Source organism: Gobio gobio (genome assembly GCF_949357685.1).
Source record: "Gobio gobio genome assembly, contig: scaffold_221, whole genome shotgun sequence".
NCBI classification, from domain to species: domain Eukaryota; kingdom Metazoa; phylum Chordata; class Actinopteri; order Cypriniformes; family Gobionidae; genus Gobio; species Gobio gobio.
The window spans coordinates 12,449-33,745 of NW_027645599.1; the positions used below are offsets into that span (position 1 = coordinate 12,449).

General features: G+C 41.1%; 1 protein-coding gene across 1 annotated transcript; it reads left to right on the forward strand.

Moving 5' to 3' along the window:
• Positions 1-1,732: 1,732 nt before the first annotated feature.
• LOC307122476 (uncharacterized protein) lies at positions 1,733-19,047 on the forward strand. The gene is made up of 3 exons (XM_079846456.1): positions 1,733-1,800; positions 4,305-4,459; positions 16,207-19,047. The coding sequence occupies exons 2-3, from the start codon at positions 4,369-4,371 to the stop codon at positions 17,520-17,522; spliced, it is 1,407 nt and encodes a 468-aa protein (XP_079702582.1). The 5' UTR covers positions 1,733-1,800; positions 4,305-4,368; the 3' UTR covers positions 17,523-19,047.
• Positions 19,048-21,297: the final 2,250 nt, after the last annotated feature.

The following is a 21,297-nucleotide window of genomic DNA, read 5'->3' on the forward strand; positions in this document are numbered from 1 at the left end:
TTAATGTTTATACAGTGAAGTTTGCCAAATCTAAATGCATATAGTGATAAGTGAATAACAGTAATTATCTGAAGAAGAAAAAACTGCACTGACAGTTTGCGCAGTGATTTTTATATATACTGTATTTACAACTTTATGGACATTTATTGTGTTTGTGGATGTTGACATCAAGATGTGTGAAAGTTGTAAACTATGTGAGCTGAAATTAATTGATTATAACCTATTGTTGTGAGTCATGTTAAGACAATGAGAAGATATATTTTAGGTAGTTTAATAAAATATTAAATTTAAGATTTATTTGTATTGAACATTTAGTGGATTAAATATGTCTACATTAGATTCAGAGAGATTTGTAAAAAATTTAATGGTTTTGTTACATTTTCTTTCTTTCTTTCTTTTAATAGGTTTGTGCTGTTGTTGGCCGTGTCACACACACATGAGCTGCCTTACAGAAACGGTTCAATATCAAGGGTCATCAATGGAGACACAATCGGGTCACACTGAAGATTGCACTGGGAATATTAGAGTACAACTATGGGACAAGTTATTTGGGAAGGTTCTGTTTGGGAAGACGTACAAGATTTCCAACATAAGCACAAGAATGTTTGCTGGGAAATTATATTTGACGACGAATTGTCTTGCTGAAATTGAAGTGGTGACCCCTTGCCTGGGTTGAAGGCAAATATTGACTTCCCGATTGATGAGGCAGAAGTCAGGAATACTGAAGGCAGGATCGCCTCTGTTGAGGTGGCAGTGTCACGGCGCTGTTGAAGATGCTAGGCTGGGCAGGAGGTGTATGATGGGAAGGCTCAGTCCCATCGGTGTCTGCTCTGAAAGAGCAGTTGTCATTAAAAAGGCATGTTCATCATGGATATATGCAAGTTATTGTAATTCAAATTGAGTTGTGTGTTTTGATGGCTGCACAATTTAGAGAAACAATAAAAAATTGAAAGTGTATTTTTTTTAAATAACACAAAGAACGGTTATAAAGAATTTTTGGGGGGTTGTTTATAAGTTATACAATTTATCCTATTATAAATAATTGACATTATTGCTGAAAGATTACAATAAAACATTGTTGTAGTGCTATTTTGTTATAAAATAAATTATTACATTTGAAACATAATAATATTAATAATAATTTGATATAAGTTGTATAAAATAATTTCACACAATAAGTTATATATAATATTTGAAGAGAAATGTTTGACAGTAATTGATGAAATTATTATGATTCATGTAAAGTTAAAAAGTGAGTCTGTGTTTGTACTGTATAATATTTGATATATTTATGTAGCGCGCTGATACTTTTAACTGTCGGTATTTATATGTATTTACATATTATATAAATAATTTATTCCCCTAAACAATGCCGTTTGAACTTTTAGACAAAGTCTCTCAGTCTTTACTAGTTTCCTAATATTTTCAACACATCATTGAACAACATGTATTTTAAATATGTATGTCACAAATACATTCAACTTTGAATTTCTGTCATTTCTTGTACTATTTGTATTTGTGCACTTCTGTGATTGTAGACTGGAGTGTGTGTGTGTGTGTGTGTGTGTGTGTGTGTGTGTGTGTGTGTGTGTGTGTGTGTGTGTGTGTGTGAGAGAGAGAGAGAGAGAGAGAGAGAGAGAGAGAGAGAGAGAGAGAGAGAGAGAGAGAGAGAGAGAGAGAGAGAGAGAGAGAGAGAGAGAGAGAGAGTGTGTGTGAACGGGACTTTTAATTTGGTGTGGTGGTGTGACGTCATAAGGCCGCGCCACGCTCCTGCATGTGTTGTGATTCTGCTGGACAAAGGTTTGTGTTTTAAGCGTTTAAAACTATAGAAACCATTTATCTAACACTTATAAACGTTGTGTGAGTAAAGTAACAGAATAAACTCACGAGTAACAGAAGCAGCTTCTCATTCCTCTCTCTATCAGTTCATCATATAAACATGAGTTCAGTCTCTGGAGAGTAGAGATGGAGAAACTGAGCTTTATCACACTCTCTAGTGTTCATTATTAGTGTGTAGTGCTAGTGTTGAGTGTTACTGAGACTGAACTAGAGCTGATAGAGACTCAGTTCATCATATAAACATGAGTTCAGTCTCTGGAGAGTAGAGATGATGAGAGAAACTGAGCTTTATCACACTCTCTAGTGTTCATTATTAGTGTGTAGTGCTAGTGTTGAGTGTTACTGAGACTGAACTAGAGCTGATAGAGACTCAGTTCATCATATAAACATGAGTTCAGTCTCTGGAGAGTAGAGATGATGGAGAAACTGAGCTTTATCACACTCTCTAGTGTTCATTATTAGTGTGTAGTGCTAGTGTTGAGTGTTACTGAGACTGAACTAGAGCTGATAGAGACTCAGTTCATCATATAAACATGAGTTCAGTCTCTGGAGAGTAGAGATGATGGAGAAACTGAGCTTTATCACACTCTCTAGTGTTCATTATTAGTGTGTAGTGCTAGTGTTGAGTGTGACTGAGACTGAACTAGAGCTGATAGAGACTCAGTTCATCATATAAACATGAGTTCAGTCTCTGGAGAGTAGAGATGATGAGAGAAACTGGGCTTTATCACACTCTCTAGTGTTCATTATTAGTGTGTAGTGCTAGTGTTGAGTGTTACTGAGACTGAACTAGAGCTGATAGAGACTCAGTTCATCATATAAACATGAGTTCAGTCTCTGGAGAGTAGAGATGATGAGAGAAACTGAGCTTTATCACACTCTCTAGTGTTCATTATTAGTGTGTAGTGCTAGTGTTGAGTGTTACTGAGACTGAACTAGAGCTGATAGAGACTCAGTTCATCATATAAACATGAGTTCAGTCTCTGGAGAGTAGAGATGATGGAGAAACTGAGCTTTATCACACTCTCTAGTGTTCATTATTAGTGTGTAGTGCTAGTGTTGAGTGTTACTGAGACTGAACTAGAGCTGATAGAGACTCAGTTCATCATATAAACATGAGTTCAGTCTCTGGAGAGTAGAGATGATGAGAGAAACTGAGCTTTATCACACTCTCTAGTGTTCATTATTAGTGTGTAGTGCTAGTGTTGAGTGTGACTGAGACTGAACTAGAGCTGATAGAGACTCAGTTCATCATATAAACATGAGTTCAGTCTCTGGAGAGTAGAGATGATGGAGAAACTGAGCTTTATCACACTCTCTAGTGTTCATTATTAGTGTGTAGTGCTAGTGTTGAGTGTTACTGAGACTGAACTAGAGCTGATAGAGACTCAGTTCATCATATAAACATGAGTTCAGTCTCTGGAGAGTAGAGATGATGAGAGAAACTGAGCTTTATCACACTCTCTAGTGTTCATTATTAGTGTGTAGTGCTAGTGTTGAGTGTTACTGAGACTGAACTAGAGCTGATAGAGACTCAGTTCATCATATAAACATGAGTTCAGTCTCTGGAGAGTAAAGATGATGGAGAAACTGAGCTTTATCACACTCTCTAGTGTTCATTATTAGTGTGTAGTGCTAGTGTTGAGTGTTACTGAGACTGAACTAGAGCTGATAGAGACTCAGTTCATCATATAAACATGAGTTCAGTCTCTGGAGAGTAGAGATGATGAGAGAAACTGAGCTTTATCACACTCTCTAGTGTTCATTATTAGTGTGTAGTGCTAGTGTTGAGTGTTACTGAGACTGAACTAGAGCTGATAGAGACTCAGTTCATCATATAAACATGAGTTCAGTCTCTGGAGAGTAAAGATGATGGAGAAACTGAGCTTTATCACACTCTCTAGTGTTCATTATTAGTGTGTAGTGCTAGTGTTGAGTGTTACTGAGACTGAACTAGAGCTGATAGAGACTCAGTTCATCATATAAACATGAGTTCAGTCTCTGGAGAGTAAAGATGATGGAGAAACTGAGCTTTATCACACTCTCTAGTGTTCATTATTAGTGTGTAGTGCTAGTGTTGAGTGTGACTGAGACTGAACTAGAGCTGATAGAGACTCAGTTCATCATATAAACATGAGTTCAGTCTCTGGAGAGTAAAGATGATGGAGAAACTGAGCTTTATCACACTCTCTAGTGTTCATTATTAGTGTGTAGTGCTAGTGTTGAGTGTGACTGAGACTGAACTAGAGCTGATAGAGACTCAGTTCATCATATAAACATGAGTTCAGTCTCTGGAGAGTAGAGATGATGAGAGAAACTGAGCTTTATCACACTCTCTAGTGTTCATTATTAGTGTGTAGTGCTAGTCTTGAGTGTTACTGAGACTGAACTAGAGCTGATAGAGACACTCAGAGATTTAATGTGGATTTATTTTTCTTTCTGTTAATTATTCTCATCTTAAACAGGACAAACACACAGAAAAACTCCTGGAGAAGCGACTGAGATCCACGTGACACTATTATTATAAAGATGGAGTTTATTAAAGAGGAGATTGAAGACGTGAAGATTGAGGAAGTATTCAGTTTGAAACATGAAGAAACTGAGGAACACACAGAGAAAGGTATCATTTGATATTTTCAAGTCTACACGCTCACAGATCCTCTCATAACAAGCAAAGCTTATACTCAATGTAAATAAGATTTTTTTGTGCCGTTAGATTCATTGGTTTATAGAGGGATTTTCTGTCAAACTGCAGGCGATTTGATTTCGCCTGTACCTCAGGCTGGAAACCTGTACATATTTCTGTCCTGCTTCTGTCAAAAATTTGAAGGGAACAATCACAAATCGGCTTATCGCCCCCGGGATGGGGCGGAGAGACCTATGAGCACTCTCGATCTCAAAATGCGAGTCAGGTGTAAGGTCCAGCCATTTCTGTAGCATCTTCATAAGAAACTGTGCGACGTCTCAGAGCATTCGGCTTCAGGGAGGCCGACGATTCTTAGGTTTTTGCATATCTGTTGTGATTCTCCAGGTTGTCTACTTTGGCTCTAAGTAAAGACGATTATTTTTCCAAAGACGCAATTTTGTTATCGTGAGAGAGCAGGAATATTGTCCAAACGACTGTCAGTCGCACTTAACCCTCTAGGCCCTCATCACTTAACCCTCTAGGCGCCACGGGTTAATCTGCCGTCAATTCTGCCTAGACTGGCTCCCAGCGAGCAGATTTCAGTCAACATAACTTCAGGCTGGTCTGATGAAGTCTCCTCCGTCTCGATGTGCTTTTTCTTTACAATTCTGGTAGGCCGAGAGGATGTGAAAAGTGGGAAATCTGCACGTATCTTTAGTCTCGGACATTGTTTGTTGCTGTTGGGACAGTATACTTCAAAAATGAATCGAGATAAAAGGAAGACATTATAAAAAACTGGCGTGGAGCTATCAAGCTAAGCGGCCGTCTTCAGCGAGGTCATGTGACTCCAGCGAGTCAGCCAGTCTTTGTTTCTTCACGAGCCACTTGTGCTATTTGTGTGACTAAATCTGCCATGATCAAACCTTCAGTGATGAATTTGAACAAATGCAACACAGATCTTAACTGTTTGCTGAATAAATGCACTTTTGCAACCTGTGACAATTCAATCTGGAAAATCTTAAGGCACTTAATGATTCGATCCGATTCTGGGAGTAACGATCCGTTTCCCAAAACGATTCTTAACATACATTTTTGGTAACTAATTATCCTGCTGTGCAAATATATTAACTTTACATTTTAACCAAAATTGGAGCTAATATGGGTTTTGTTTTTAGTTAGAATATCTGTTTGACATTATTGCCATATTAAAAATGATTATAAAGATTTATTTCAATACTTTTATTTTATTAACAAAGTTATATTCAAGATTAACAAGCTCTGAATGAACCATAGTAAGCCGTACAATTGCAAAGAACAATCATTAAGAATGAAAAATTGTCACACTTAGTTGTAAATTGAGAACTGTTTATTTTCTTTAGAACATTTTTACAAAAAATGTTTACAAAAGTTTACTTTGGTTAGAGCCACAAAAAAACTTTAAAACATAGGCTAATGCAGAAGAAAAACAACTTTAGCGCTCGCTGAGAAGCCAAATTTAGTGTGTGCGCATAACATCTCACATGGGAAAACTTTCCGAGCTGCAACAGTCCTGTTAGAGACATACCGAATCACTCACCAAAATGAAGTCTTTGTTCAGAATTTCCCATTCGTCTGAAACATTGTGCAGAAGTTCAGCAATATTCGAAAAGTCATTCCAAAAATTATGCCACGGATGTTGGTAGGTTTATGTCCCGGCCACCGCATCGGAGACATAGGAGTGTTATTAATCATTAATGGCAAGAAAAGCGCCTTATAGCCTACTTGAGCACCACTTCGTTATTTTGGCTCAGAATTTCGTTCTATAGTATAATTTTCAAATGACTGTGAATGTGATATTACTGAAGAAAGCCTGGAAACAGATATACAAACATTCACTCTGATATGCTGAAAACTGCTACGTTAATGTTTCTTTGTGCATTGTGTCGAATAACGTAAATGGCATGACAATCTTACAAAAATTTGAAAAGGTCAGCAGTAGTTTGCATCCCTGGAAATGAATGTCTATTGTTTAACGTTTTTTTAATCGTTAACAGTCAGAAAATATTGCTGTATTGACTCCAAGATCAGCTGTTTATCTTACCTCGGCTCGCGTTCAAGCTGCTCGGTTTCTGTGGACAATAAATCCCGCCTCCTTCGATTTGATAGGATATCTCAAACATTTTGACATTGACGAGCGCTTTTACACCATTGAGACTGATCAGGCTAGATTAGAGTTTTTCCCCTCAAGTGGGCTGTGCAGGCCATTCATCGCCTGGGCTGACGGAAGGATATAGATTAGGCTATGTAAATTTACTGTTATTCATTCTTCATATACAGGTGCTGGTCATATAATTAGAATATCATAAAAAAGTTTATTTATTTCACTAATTCCATTCAAAAAGTGAAACTTGTATATTATATTCATTCATTACTCACAGACTGATATTTTTAAATGTGTATTTATTTTAATTTTGATTATTATAACAGACAACTAAGGAAAATCCCAAATTCAGTATCTCAGAAAATTAGAATAGCACTTAAGACCAATACAAAGAAAGGATTTTTAGAAATATTGGCCAAATGAAAAGTATGAACATGAAAAGTATGAGCATGTACAGCACTCAATACTTAGTTGGGACTACTTTTGCCTGAATTACTGCAGCAATGTGGCGTGGCATGAGGAGATCAGTCTGTGGCACTGCTCAGGTGTTATGAGAGCCCAGGTTGCTCTGATAGTGGCCTTCAGCTCTTCTGCATTGTTGGGTCTGGCATATCGCATCTTCCTCTTCACAATACCCCAGAGATTTTTTATGGGGTTAAGGTCGGGCGAGTTTGCTGGCCAATTAAGAACAGGGATACCATGGTCCTTAAACCAGGTTCTGGTTGCTTTGGCACTGTGTGCAGGTGCCAAGTCCTGTTGGAAAATTAAATCTGCTTCTCCATAAAGTTGGTGCACTCCATGAAGTGCTCTAAAACTTCCTGGTATACGGCTGCGTTGACCTTGGACCTCAGAAAACACAGTGGACCTACACCAGCAGATGACATGGCACCCCAAACCATCACTGACTGTGGAAACTTTACACTGGACCTCAAGCAACGTGGATTGTGTGCCTCTCCTCTCTTCCTCCAGACTCTGGGACCCTGATTTTCAAATGTGACAAGTCTCCCGAGATCTCGTCAGCGTCGCCCTGGCAACTAACCGCGATCACCTGCCAGCACTCAGCACGGACCGGATTGGCACAGCTGCAGGCGATCACCACACCACATAAGACACCACACACGGGAACACCAGTCTGAGCACGAACACTCCATGAAGCAGCGCACTAACCTTTCTCTCTCTCTCAGACAGCAGCCTGTGACACTCCAGCCACCCCGTCCCTCTGACGTCACCGCGAGTCACCACTGCACCAACGGGAAGAAGGAAGCACCGCGCACCAAAGACTTCACCACCTCACTGTTTGTTCACCGGCTCACAATAAATCCACAAATTCACCTAACACTGTGTTGTGTGATTCTTCACCCTGCCACACAAAGAAAATGCAAAATTTACTTTCATCAGAGAACATAACTTTGGACCACTTTTTTTTCTTTTTGTCTTTAGCCCAGGCGAAACGCTTCTGATGCCGTCTGTTGTTCAAGAGTGGCTTGACACAAGGAATGTGACCGCTGAAACCCATGTCTTGCATACGTCTGTGCGTAGTGGTTCTTGAAGCACTGACTCCAGCTGCAGTCCACTCTTTGTGAATCTCCCCCACATTTTTGAATGGGTTTTGTTTTACAATCCTCTCCAGGGTGCGGTTATCCCTATTGCTTGTAAACTTTTTTCTACCACATCTTTTCCTTCCCTTCGCCTTTCTTTTAATGTGCTTGGACACAGAGCTCTGTGAACAGCCAGAATCTTTTGCAATTACCTTTTGTGTCTTGCCCTCCTTGTGCAAGGTGTCAATTGTCGTCTTTTGGACAACTGTCAAGTCAGCAGTCTTCCCCATGATTGTGTAGCCTACAGAACTAGACTGAGAGACCATTAAAGGCCTTTGCAGGTGCTTTGAGTTAATTAGCTGATTAGAGTGTGGCACCAGGTGTCTTCAATATTGAACCTTTTCACAATATTCTAATATTCTGAGATACTGAATTTGGGATTTTCCTTAGTTGTCTGTTATAATCATCAAAATTAAAAAAAAAATGTTTGAAATATATCAGTCTGTGTGTAATGAATGAATATAATATACAAGTTTCACTTTTTGAATGGAATTAGTGAAATAAATCAACTTTTTGATGATATTCTAATTATATGACCAGCACCTGTATATTTATGTAGCAATGGGCTGGCCCACTTTGTCCAGCGGCCCACCTGGAAAACACCCGGTGCTCCCGATGGCCAGTCCGCCCCTGCTCTGACGTCACAGGGAAGAACATTTGCAGATCTCTTGTTTGCTGTGCCAGCTGTCAATAAAAGCTTTTCTTTGACTAACAAGGAAGTTTTCAGCTCTGAAACTTGATATTCTTATATTACCATGACCTTTTATAAATCAAAAGCTCAGGGGAAAGTTGATTTCTCAATTCATCACCCCTTTAAAAAAAATGTCCTGGCTAATCCAAGCATTATAGTGGCATTAAATGACAGCCCAAAATTTGAAGCCGTGGGATTACAAATTTAAGAAAGTACATTGTATTTAGCATTTAAGGTAAAAATGATGATATCAGATTAATTAGTCTGCTATGCAAATCTTCCAGGCCAGTTCCTGTTTTCTCTTCATCATAAGTAAAATGCTTTAATGGCTCTTGGAGCCCCTGAGTGATTGGATTAGCATCTATGCATTTGAATGACACTGTTATGCTGATTGAATCAGGACTGATGGCAGGAACGTTTGGGGTGGGTCCCTATTTCCTATACAACATTTGCATTGTATTGTTCAGAGTGTCTCCTCCCCTGCTGTATAATTCCTCCCCCTGAAATGTAGATAAGTTACAGTGTTTGGTACTGTTAAATTAGACTTGTTGGAACCTCAGCCAAAGAACAGCATGGTTCTCAAATAACGCGTAACGTCTGCTTTAAAGATATTCCAACGTCTCCTGGTCTCTTCTTCAAACGAGGAAAAGGAAATTCACAACAAACCATTTGCATCCATCCATTTATAAAAAATAATCCATACGGCTCCGGGGGTTAATAAATGCATTCTGAAGTGAAACGATGGGTTTGTTTTAGAAAAATATCTATATCTTCCACAGTCTGGAAGAAAAGATAGAATGATCAACCATGTGTAAACAATGACGAACAATTGAAACACATACCAAGGTAAGAGATCATGCATAATATGAGATATCAAAATAAGATAAGCACAAATCTCAAACTTTACTGTCAGTACTGGGCTCACAGATCACTCTGTGTGTGGATGACCCATGTCTGTCTGAAGACCCATTTTTGAACCAGGAAAGACCCAGTAATACAGGGGTCTCCAAACTGTCCTGCTGAGTTTAGCTCCAACCCCAGATAAACACACCTGAACCAGCTAATTGGTGTCTTACTAGGGCCTTGTGAGACACTGATTAAACTCTGCAGGACAGCGGCCCTGGGAATGAGAAGGTCATTCCACCAGCAGGGAACGGTCAAGGTAAAGGTTGGTGAAAATGATTTTATGCCTCTTTGGAATGGCACCATAAGGCATTGCTCACTGCAAGCTTCTGAAGGACATGTAGGTCTGAAGTAATGAGTTAAGGTATAAGGGTGCAGAGCCAGCGATTGTTCTGTGGGCAAACATCAGTGCCTTGTATTTGATGCTAACGGCTATTGGCAATCGGCACAATTATGAGAGGGGTGACATGCTCGCTCTTCGGCTTGTTAAAGACCACTCTTTCTGCAGCATACTGGATCAGTTGCTGAAGTCTGACAGTGATGCTGAAAGGCCTGCCAAGAGAGCATTACAATAGTCCAGTCTGGATAGAAGAGAAGCTTGTACAAGGAGTTGTGTAGAATGCTCTGATAGGAAGGGCCTGATTGTTGTAAGATTGTTGTAAGTACAACTGAAAGTTGTAAAGGGAAATCTGATGGACCTGGCAGTTCTAGCAATGTGGTCTGTGAAGTTCAACTGATCATCAATCACAACTCCAAGGTTCATGGCTGTTCATTATGCTTGATGAACCTAGTTTCGGGTTGGTCGAGACCACAAGGTCTTTGCAAGGTTGAGTTGATTCAGCAAGAAATGTCTGTCAGGCAGGCTGAGATGCATGCAGTTACCGTTGGATCATCTGATTGGAATGAGAATTAGAGTTGAGTGTCATCAGCATAGCAGTGATAGGAAAAAACATGTTTCTGAATGAGAGGTTCTAGTAATGACATGTAGATGGAGAAGAGAAGTGGTCCAAGCACTGAGCCCTGAGGCACCCCAGTATCTAGATGTTGCAACTTAGACACCTCACCCCTCCACGACACCCTGAACGACCCACCTGAGAGGTAACCACTGGTGTGGTTAACAAATAATATTTTGGTCTAAACATTAAAACATTTAAAATGAATAATATTTAGAGGTTTAAAGTGCTGGAAAAGTGTGAAGCATTTAAAAATTGCTTGAATTTAAATCTAGGAACCCTGAAATGAATAATGTAAAAACATTTGACTATTTCCACCAAAATACCATGGTTACAGTTATCGTTTTGTTATTAAATCCATGGTGAATGTTGGTGAAAACTTGCATTTTATACTTCTTATACCTTACATATTTCTTATACCTCTTCATAGGCTCAACATTTCATTCAGTAACGTAAAACAGCTTTGCTGCATAATGTTTGAGGATTGCGGGAAAGATAAACACCTCAATCGGAATAAAAATGCCCAAACCGAATGAAACCGTAATCGGCTTGAGAGGGGTGGGATAAACCTTTCCATGAACTGATCAAACGAAAATGGCGGGAAAGCATTGTGTCATTAATGATAGAAAATGTCAGGAAAAGGCAGGAGTTAATCACTTCTCCTGGGTAATATAGATTTTTGATTAAAATTTTAAAAATTGATTTTTAAATTTAAAAAATAAAACAAAAATACGATCTGAAGTGTGCCTTTTGACTGGTTCATGTCTGGTTTATTTGATTAGTGTGATCACTCCATAACATGCCCTGGCCCGCATGTAGAGGTGGCACGGTTCGCTTGTGCGATATCACCTCAAAATGATATCACAGCATTTCAAGAATATTTGCGATAACAATATTTATGACGATATAGAAAAAAATATATGGAACAAAGTTTTATTGGTTATTGCAGCTGTAATTCCACCATGTAAACGACCTGATCCAATTACTTTGAGTGTACGACTTTCTGTGATATGATATACAGTACACGCCTCCACCACTGAAGAGTGCACACTGCACTTCCAGTAGGCTATAATGTTGACTGAAGTGTTAAACTTTTTATTTCATAACAAGTTATGAAGATAATGTTGGATCTCATCTGAAAGCGTTTGTCCAAGGCACTTTCTACTTCACTTTACTACTGCGCCTGACAGAAGAATTTAGTTTTCTGAGGTGTTTCTTACAGCAACACCAGATCAGTTTAGATAACGACTCATGTAAACTGCCCACAGAATCGTTCAATCAGAATGATTTTAATCGGAATGACATAAAAGTGTGCATGTTAACAGGGCTTTTGAAGCGCACACTCATACACGCGTCACTCGCATACAGAGCGGAGATCGCGTTGCACATTCAGGAGCACAGAAACTTATTATCAACGCCGCCCCACGACTTTTAGCAATAAAAAAGCTAAGTTACTGGATCACTTCATTATATTTCTCAGCAACGATGGGGTTAAGGCTGATTTATACTTCTGCGTCGGACCTACGCCGTATTCTCTATGCCGTTAGTTACGCGTTGGTTTTGATTTATACTTCTGCGTTTTTGTCCGCAACAATGTGCAATTACACATGCAGACCGCTAGGAGGCAGTGTCCACGGGCATGTTGATGGTGACCCACAGTATCAATGTAAAAGCTGAAGAAGAAGCGGCTTGTTTACATTGTCATTGCATGCGTCTCAATCAGCTTCCTGGTTCAGTAGTCAGGGCACTGATCAGGACATAAGTCAATGGGCTGACTCCCTGATCAGTGCCCTGACTACTGAACCAGGGAGCTGATTGAGACGCACCCGAAGTATCAGCAGCAGTGATGGCGGCAGATAGCGGCTTTTCTTGAGTCTTGAGTTGTTGTATGTAATACAAATTAAGCATCTCTAACGTTAGTTGATTAGTAGAGTAACATAAGAGGTGATCTGGCGCAGGAATGCGTTTGTGAAATCATGAGTGCTTGTGGCGCTGTTTTCAGTTTCGGTAGCTTGTGCACAGACTAGCGCTTCAATCGATTGCTGTTGCGGAGACTATTTGTTCCGTTGAAATCACAAAACGAAATGCACCCATTGTGATGTGTCCCTGTTCTTGATATACAATCACTGATTAACATCTTTGGTTTTAATGAGAAAATAAACTATACACAGCGGTTCTATGTTTTTATTCACTAACATAAAGAATCTCTGCACTACAAAATATTGTGTTATATAGCAGATGTAAGGATTAAACTATCATCCCATTTCTGGACACACTCCTATCGCAGATTTTTTTATTTATTTATTGATCTGAGGGAGGGTTCTGGCAGACCAATCACAGCACTTGTGGTTCGTGTAGAATTGACGTGTTGTTACATTTTTGGAGAGGTGCGCATCAGGGTACGTTGTAGGGTACGCGCGCATCACAGCCTACGGCGTAGCTACGGCGTACACTTGACGCAGAAGTATAAATTGGCTTGGCATTGAACTTTGAGCTTTATAATTTTACAGGTATAAATTATGCTCTAACAGCAACATTAGACACTAACTAAAGTTTGAAAAATGGGATCAGGAAGAACAGGACCTTTAAATAATTTTAGAGTTATTAACGTAGGAAACCCAATTGTAACAATTCAACAAGTCTCCTTTCACTGCACCACAGCTGCGCCACATAAGTCATATCTAACAGAAGCATCGATCCGCTCCGGGTTTTTGTAGTAGGCTAACGTTACCTTTTGTGTTCTCCGACCACGGAAAGCAAATTGTGCGGTTTTTTTGTGCATATTTTACACGAAAGAAAACGCAACAGCCTAAATGGTTCTCGAAAAAACTTACCAACAGTATGACAAATTTATTTCAGGTGAGGTTCAAAGATAATACAAAGTTGTTTTACATTTAAACCCCACAAAACTATATTTTAATAGTATGAAAATGTTGTAAATAATATAATAATAATGAAAAAAAATCGATCATAAATTTACAAGAAAAAATAAATCACATTCATCACAGATAAAAACGGGGCACGGATTAGCCAGCCCAGGGTTGACTGTAGGATATAAAAAAATAAAATAAAATGTATTATAGCTTAACTTACTCACCAAAATAGGCTATGATTTTTACACAAAACATGCCAATGTGTGCAGTGAATTTACTGCTATTACCCATCCTCACAAATAAATCAAGATTCGCTGGACTTCAAAATCAGCTGGTATACATTACAGTCCGTTCGTTTTTACCCGGGACAGATCGAGTAGCGTTCCGTGACTGTGCGTTAAGCTGGAGAAGGCAGTATGCGGGAATTTTGAGAATGGCTTTTTTTGTAAGTATGTCAATTAATGCATTAATTTCTTCTCCTCTGTCAGCCATTTGGGTTTGAAAAAACGCTATTAAAACTACAGATGCGGTTTGCTGGTTATTTTGACTAGGCTACTAGTACGCTCTCTGTTCATCCAATCAAAGGATGTGAAAATGCAGACGTTATTGTACGCCAGCTAGATGGCCCCGCTGTCGCCAACTCGAAATCTGATTGGCTGATTAAATCGGAGTGATTATCTGATTGGTTAAAGTGCACAGTTTCATTGCCATTCATTTAAGCTAGCGGTGCCCGCGATATTGATTCTGAAGGCCTCAAGGCAGATTTATTTGACCTGGCAACACATGATGACTGAATTATGATTGGATAAAAGCTCTAACATAAAGCAGTGCAACCAAGAGTAAAGCGATGAAGTTTTATAAAATAGACTATTGGGAATAATTTAACACATATTCATGGAAAAATAAGTCTGTGATTCTGATTTAGCCAGCAGAGAAGGCCCTGACAGCCCACCACTGGTATCCACATACGCTCAGCACTCGCTGCAGGTCAAGTTGACTGTTTGGTGTTTTTCACCAACAATATGTAGATGTTTAGTGATTGGAAATGGATTGTTTCTGAATGTCCGTTTGCTCTTTTGTGTCCACATTACGTTGTCTGTTGAAGCGTGTCTTCTCAGGTCACTGATACACTTGCAGTTTTATGCACTTTTGTTACCTAATTTTCCTTACATGCTCATTAATGAAAATTATATTTTATTTAATAACAATTGTTTAAAAAAAGTTAATGCACTGTAAAAAGTGAATGTCATTTAATTTCAATAAAATATGCGATGCTTGATTTGGTTTACATTTGCTTGTTGCGCTCGCTTGCACCCTCTTGTGGCCATAGGAGACAATACAGTACATTTTCCATCTAACATTTAAAAATTGCCTTTAGAATTCGAATATAATTCGAATTTTGCTAATATTTATGAAAGAATTTCGAATTTAGCTTTTCAGACATTTTAACAGCCCTAAAGAGCCACAGTAAAAAAATATATAAAATGATTATTAAAAAGCTTTTTTTTTTTTTCAATAAAATGTCAACAGTAGTAAATATTAGGTCCATAACTAAAAACAAACAATTATGCTGCAAACAATAAATAAGATGCAATATGGAATTAATTGTGCAGGGCTTTCATTGTGAGGTTGACCATTGATGAGAATAAATCATCTTTGTGTGTGTGAACGCACACAGTGCTTACATCTACTATGTTTATGTGAATACTCGACTTGGCATTTTGATATATTTCTGTGTTTATTTGGCCATTTAGGTGCGCAACCGAAGACGAAGGCTAGTATATTTGTCCGTGTTGCGCTCGAAGCTTGTGCACCGCATCCTGTCAGTAATTTAGTTCTCTTTCATGAATTATCATGCTTTTATTATTTATTTTATCGTGACACTCGCGAACAACACTGAACACACAACTTGAATATTATTATCATAAACTTGTCATTAACTTCGGTAGGCTGTACAACAAGGGAATTGTAATTGGCTGCTTTTTTCTACAGAAAACGGATCTCTGTTGATGTGTGTCTAATCTTTTTATCGATCATGTTAGTAAATGTTAGATTTGTTGGTAAAGTGTGAGAGACCTGGCGAGCCATAGGTTCCCGACCGCTGCTCTAGCCGTTCATGGATTTCCATGGTAACTCACTGTTAGAATTGTGACGGTTTTACCTTAATGGCTGTGGACACGGTGCTGAACCAGAGAACGCAGTGATTAATGCATTATGACGTCTGATAATTCCATGTAGCCTGTATTTGCCAGGAGACGAACAATAATTAAAGTCTAATAACAATATTTTGTGCTGAAGAAGACCAAGCTGAGCTCCAGCAGGGTGTGTTATGGACCTGAGGAGGCGGAGCTGCGCTCCGGCCCAATTTAACCTCTGGGGCTGACCTCTTGTAACCAAGTAGCTCCCTTTTTAGGTACTAAATCGTAATCGGAGGCTGACATGCTGCTCTCAGACAGGTGTTGTTGTTGTGCGCGCTAGGGAACGTAAATGCGCCAACTAGGATGGGTTATATATCATACTACCCTATACCCTGCTATTGATGCTTTAAATGTCTAAATTGTTTTATGTCTGTTTCTGCCTTAGATCTCATGGCATTGAAAGAGACAAGTCATGAACTCAATGAAAGGGAAGAAGAGAAAGACCATTATGATAAACATCATTTCATGACTGGAGAAAGATCAACACAGGCTAAAAAGACAGGAACTAAAAGTAATTTCCCCTGCCAACAGTGTGGAAAGGGTTTCAGAAATAAAGGAAACCTTAACGTCCACATGAGAACTCACACTGAAGAGAAGCCTTACACCTGCCAACAGTGTGGAACGAGTTTCAGACGTAAAGAAAACCTTGAAGTCCACATGAGAATTCACACTGGAGAGAAGCCTTACACCTGCACTCTGTGTGGAAAGAGTTTCAGACGTAAAGGAAACCTTGACAGTCACATGAGAATTCACACTGGAGAGAAGCCTTACACCTGCCAACAGTGTGGAACGAGTTTCACTCAAACAGGAAACCTTGAAGTCCACATGAGAATTCACACTGGAGAGAAGCCTTACACCTGCCAACAGTGTGGAACGAGTTTCAGACGTAAAGAAAACCTTGAAGTCCACATGAGAATTCATACTGGAGAGAAGCCTTACACCTGCACTCTGTGTGGAAAGAGTTTCAGACGTAAAGGAAACCTTGACAGTCACATGAGAGTTCACACTGGAGAGAAGCCTTACACCTGCCAACAGTGTGGAAAGAGTTTTGCTCCAGGTATAAGCCTTAAAAGACACATGAGAGTTCACACTGGAGAGAAGTCTTACACCTGCCAACAGTGTGGAAAGAGTTTTGCTCCAGGTATAAGCCTTAAAAGACACATGAGAGTTCACACTGGAGAGAAGTCTTACACCTGCCAACAGTGTGGAAAGAGTTTCAGACGTAAAGAAAACCTTGAAGTCCACATGAGGATTCACACTCGAGAGAAGCCTTACACCTGCACTCTGTGTGGAAAGAGTTTCAGACATAAAGGAAACCTTGACAGTCACATGAGAGTTCACACTGGAGAGAAACCCTACACTTGCCAACAGTGTGGAAAGAGTTTCAATGAAAAAGGAAACCTTAAAGTCCACATGAGAGTTCACACTGGAGAGAAACCTTACACCTGCCAACAGTGTGGAAAGAGTTTTGCTCTTGGTGAAAGCCTTAAAAGACACATGAGAGTTCACACTGGAGAGAAGTCTTACACCTGCACTCTGTGTGGAAAGAGTTTCAGACGTAAAGGAAACCTTGACAGTCACGTGAAAGTTCACACTGGAGAGAAGCCGTACACCTGCACTCTGTGTGGGAATGGCTTCACACGGAAAGTAAGCCTTAGGGAACACATGAATATTCACACTGGAAAAAAGCCGTTGACGTGATCAATTTTGAATTTTTTGGGAAAGAGTTTCAGATTTAAAGAGAACCTTAATGTGGAGGTCAGACTACACGATTTTCAAACTGGTCGGATCACTGCTCTTTTCACACTGTGGTAGCATTTAGTCTCTGCTGTGTTCACACTGCACATTGGATCTGCGACAGGAGGTTTCACGCTAGAACACTGTTTCATGACTAGAAACAATATCACCTATTAGAACATGCAGAAACCAAGACATAATTTTTTCTAGGAAAATGACTGGAAAAGGGTAAGGAATTAAAAAACGTGAAGTTTTTGTTTGTTTCAAAAAACCCTTATGCAGAAAATAAAAACAAGGACCGTGACGTCGACCGGTACGGCGCAGCCGGGGCCCCACCCTGGAGCCAGGCCTGGGGTTGGGGCTCGTATACGAGCGCCTGGTGGCCGGGCCTTCCCCCACGGGGTCCAAAAGAGCGACGTGGGGACACCACTCACCACCACCCCCGTGGGCCCACCACTCACGGGAGGGACCGTAAGAGGCCGGTGCCAGTGAATCGGGCCTAGACGACCCGATCCCTGGACACGGAAACTGGCTCTTGGGACATGGAATGTCACCTCGCTGGCGGGGAGAGAGCCTGAGATTGTGCGTGAGGTTGAGAGGTTCCGACTAGAGATAGTCGGAATCACCTCCACGCACGGCTTGGGCTCTGGAACCACACTCCTCGAGAGAGGATGGACTCTTCACCACTCTGGAGTTGCCCATGGTGAGAGGCGGCGGGCTGGTGTGGGTTTGCTTATAGCCCCCCAGCTGTGCCCGCGATATTGATTCTGAAGGCCTCAAGGCAGATTTATTTGACCTGGCAACACATGATGACTGAAATATGATTGGATAAAAGCTCTAACATAAAGCAGCGCAACCAAGAGTAAAGCGATGAAGTTAATAAAATAGACTATTGGGAATAATTTAACACATATTCATGGAAAAATAAGTCTGTGATTCTGATTTAGCCAGCAGAGAAGGCCCTGACAGCCCACCACTGGTATCCACATACGCTCAGCACTCGCTGCAGGTCAAGTTGACTGTTTGGTGTTTTCACCAACAATATGTAGATGTTTAGTGATTGGAAATGGATTGTTTCTGAATGTCCGTTTGCTCTTTTGTGTCCACATTACGTTGTCTGTTGAAGCGTGTCTTCTCAGGTCACTTGATGCTCTTGCAGTTTTATGCACTTTTGTTACCTAATTTTCCTTACATGCTCATGAATGAAATTAAATATTATTTAATAACAATTGTTTAAAAAAAGTTAATGCACTGTAAAAAGTGAATGTCATTTCATTTCAATAAAATATGCGATGCTTGATTTGGTTTACATTTGCTTGTTGCGCTTGCTTGCACCCTCTTGTGGCCATAGGAGACAATACAGTACATTTTCCATCTAACATTTAAAAATTTCCTTTAGAATTCAAATATAATTCGAATTTTGCTAATATTTATAAAAGAATTTCGAATTTAGCTTTTCAGACATTTTAACAGCCCTAAAAAGCCACAGTAAAAAAAATAAATAAAATGATTATTAAAAAGCTTTTTTTTCAATAAAATGTCAACAGTAGTAAATATTAGGTCCATAACTAAAAACAAACAATTATGCAGCAAACAATAAATAAGATGCAATATGGAATTATGGAGTTGCCCATGGTGAGAGGTGGCGGGCTGGTGTGGGTTTGCTTATAGCCCCCCAGCTCTGCCGTCATGTGTTGGAGTTTACCCCGGTGAACGAGAGGGTTGTTTCCCTGCGCCTTTGTCTCAGGGATAGGTCTCTCACTGCTGTGTTTGCCTACGGGCCAAACGGCAGTGCAGAGTACCCGGCCTTCTTGGTGTCCCTGGGAGGGGTGCTGGAAAGTGCTCCGACTGGGGACTCCGTCGTTCTACGAGTAGACTCGCCCATCACCCATCACCCAAGCTGAAGTTACCGAGGTGGTCAAGAAACTCCTCGGTGGCAAGGCACCGGGGGTGGATGAGATCTCGACCATCACCCATCACCCAAGCTGAAGTTACCGAGGTGGTCAAGAAACTCCTCGGTGGCAAGGCACCGGGGGTGAATGAGATCTCGCCCATCACCCATCACCCAAGCTGAAGTTACCGAGGTGGTCAAGAAACTCCTCGGTGGCAAGGCACCGGGGGTGGATGAGATCCGCCCTGAGTACCTCTAGTCTTTGGATGTTGTGGCGCTGTCCGGAGAGTGTGTTCCAACTATAGGGGGATCACACTTCTCAGCCTCCCCGGGAAAGTCTATGCCAGGGTACTGGAGAGGAGAATTCGGCCGATAGTGGAACCTCGGATTCAGGAGGAACAGTGTGGTTTTCGCCCCGGTCGTGGAACACTGGACCAGCTCTATACGCTCTACAGGGTGCTGGAGGGGTTCATGGGAGTTTGCTCAACCAGTCCACATTTGTTTTGTGGATTTGGAGAAAGCATTCGACTATGTCCCTCGCGGCGTCCTGTGGAGGGTGCTCGGGGAGTATGGGGTCCGGGGTCCTTTGCTGAGGGCTGTCCGGTCCCTGTATGACCGAAGCAGGAGTTTGGTCCGCATTGCCGGCAGTAAGTCAGACTTGTTCCCGGTGCATGTTGGACTCCGGCAGGGCTGCCCTTTGTCGCCGGTTCTGTTCATAATTTTTATGGACAGAATTTCTAGGCGCAGCCAGGGGCCGGAGGGTGTCAGGTTTGGGGACCACACGGTTTCGTCTCTGCTCTTTGCGGATGACGTTGTCGTGTTGGCCCCTTCTAACCAGGACCTTCAGCATGCACTGGGACGGTTGGGATGGGGATCAGCACCTCCAAATCCGAGGCCATGGTCCTCAGTTGGAAAAGGGTGGCTTGCCCACTTCAGGTTGGTGGAGAGTTCCTGCCTCAAGTGGAGGAGTTCAAGTATCTAGGGGTCTTGTTCACGAGTGAGGGGAGGATGGAACGGGAGATTGACAGACGGATCGGTGCAGCTTCTGCAGTAATGCGGTCGATGTACCGGTGTGTCGTGGTGAAGAAAGAGCTAAGCCGTAAGGCGAATCTCTCGATTTACCGGTCAATCTACATTCCTACTCTCACCTATGGTCATGAGCTTTGGGTCATGACCGAAAGTACAAGATCCCGGATACAGGCGGCCGAAATTAGCTTTCTCCGCAGGGTGGCTGGGCGCTCCCTTAGAGATAGGGTGAGAAGCTCAGTCACTCGGGAGGAACTCGGAGTAGAGCCGCTGCTCCTCCACAACGAGAGGGGACAGCTGAGGTGGCTTGGGCATCTGTTCCGGATGCTTCCTGTACGCCTTCCCGGGAAGGTGTTTCAGGCATGTCCTACCGGGAGGAGGCCCCGGGGAAGACCAAGGACACGCTGGAGGGACTATGTCTCCCGGCTGGCCTGGGAACGCCTCGGTGTCCCCCCGGAAGAGCTAGAGGAAGTTTCTAGGGAGAGGGAAGTCTGGGCATCTCTGCTTAGACTGCTGCCCCCGCGACCCAGCCCCGGATAAAGCGGAAGAAGATGGATGGATGGATGGATGGATGGATGGATGGATGAAATAAGTTTTTGTCATGCTCTAACAATAAAGGGACCCACTTTATATTAGGTGGCCTTAACTACTATGTACTAACATTTTAATTAATAATTTTATACATTGCACTTATTGTGTACATACATGTTTTTACATTGTAATTACATTTGAAAAAATACCTGCATGTAATTACATCTGTAATTAATTTCTGTAGTTACATTTGTAATTACTCAGTTGGCACTTCCCTTACACCTAACCCTA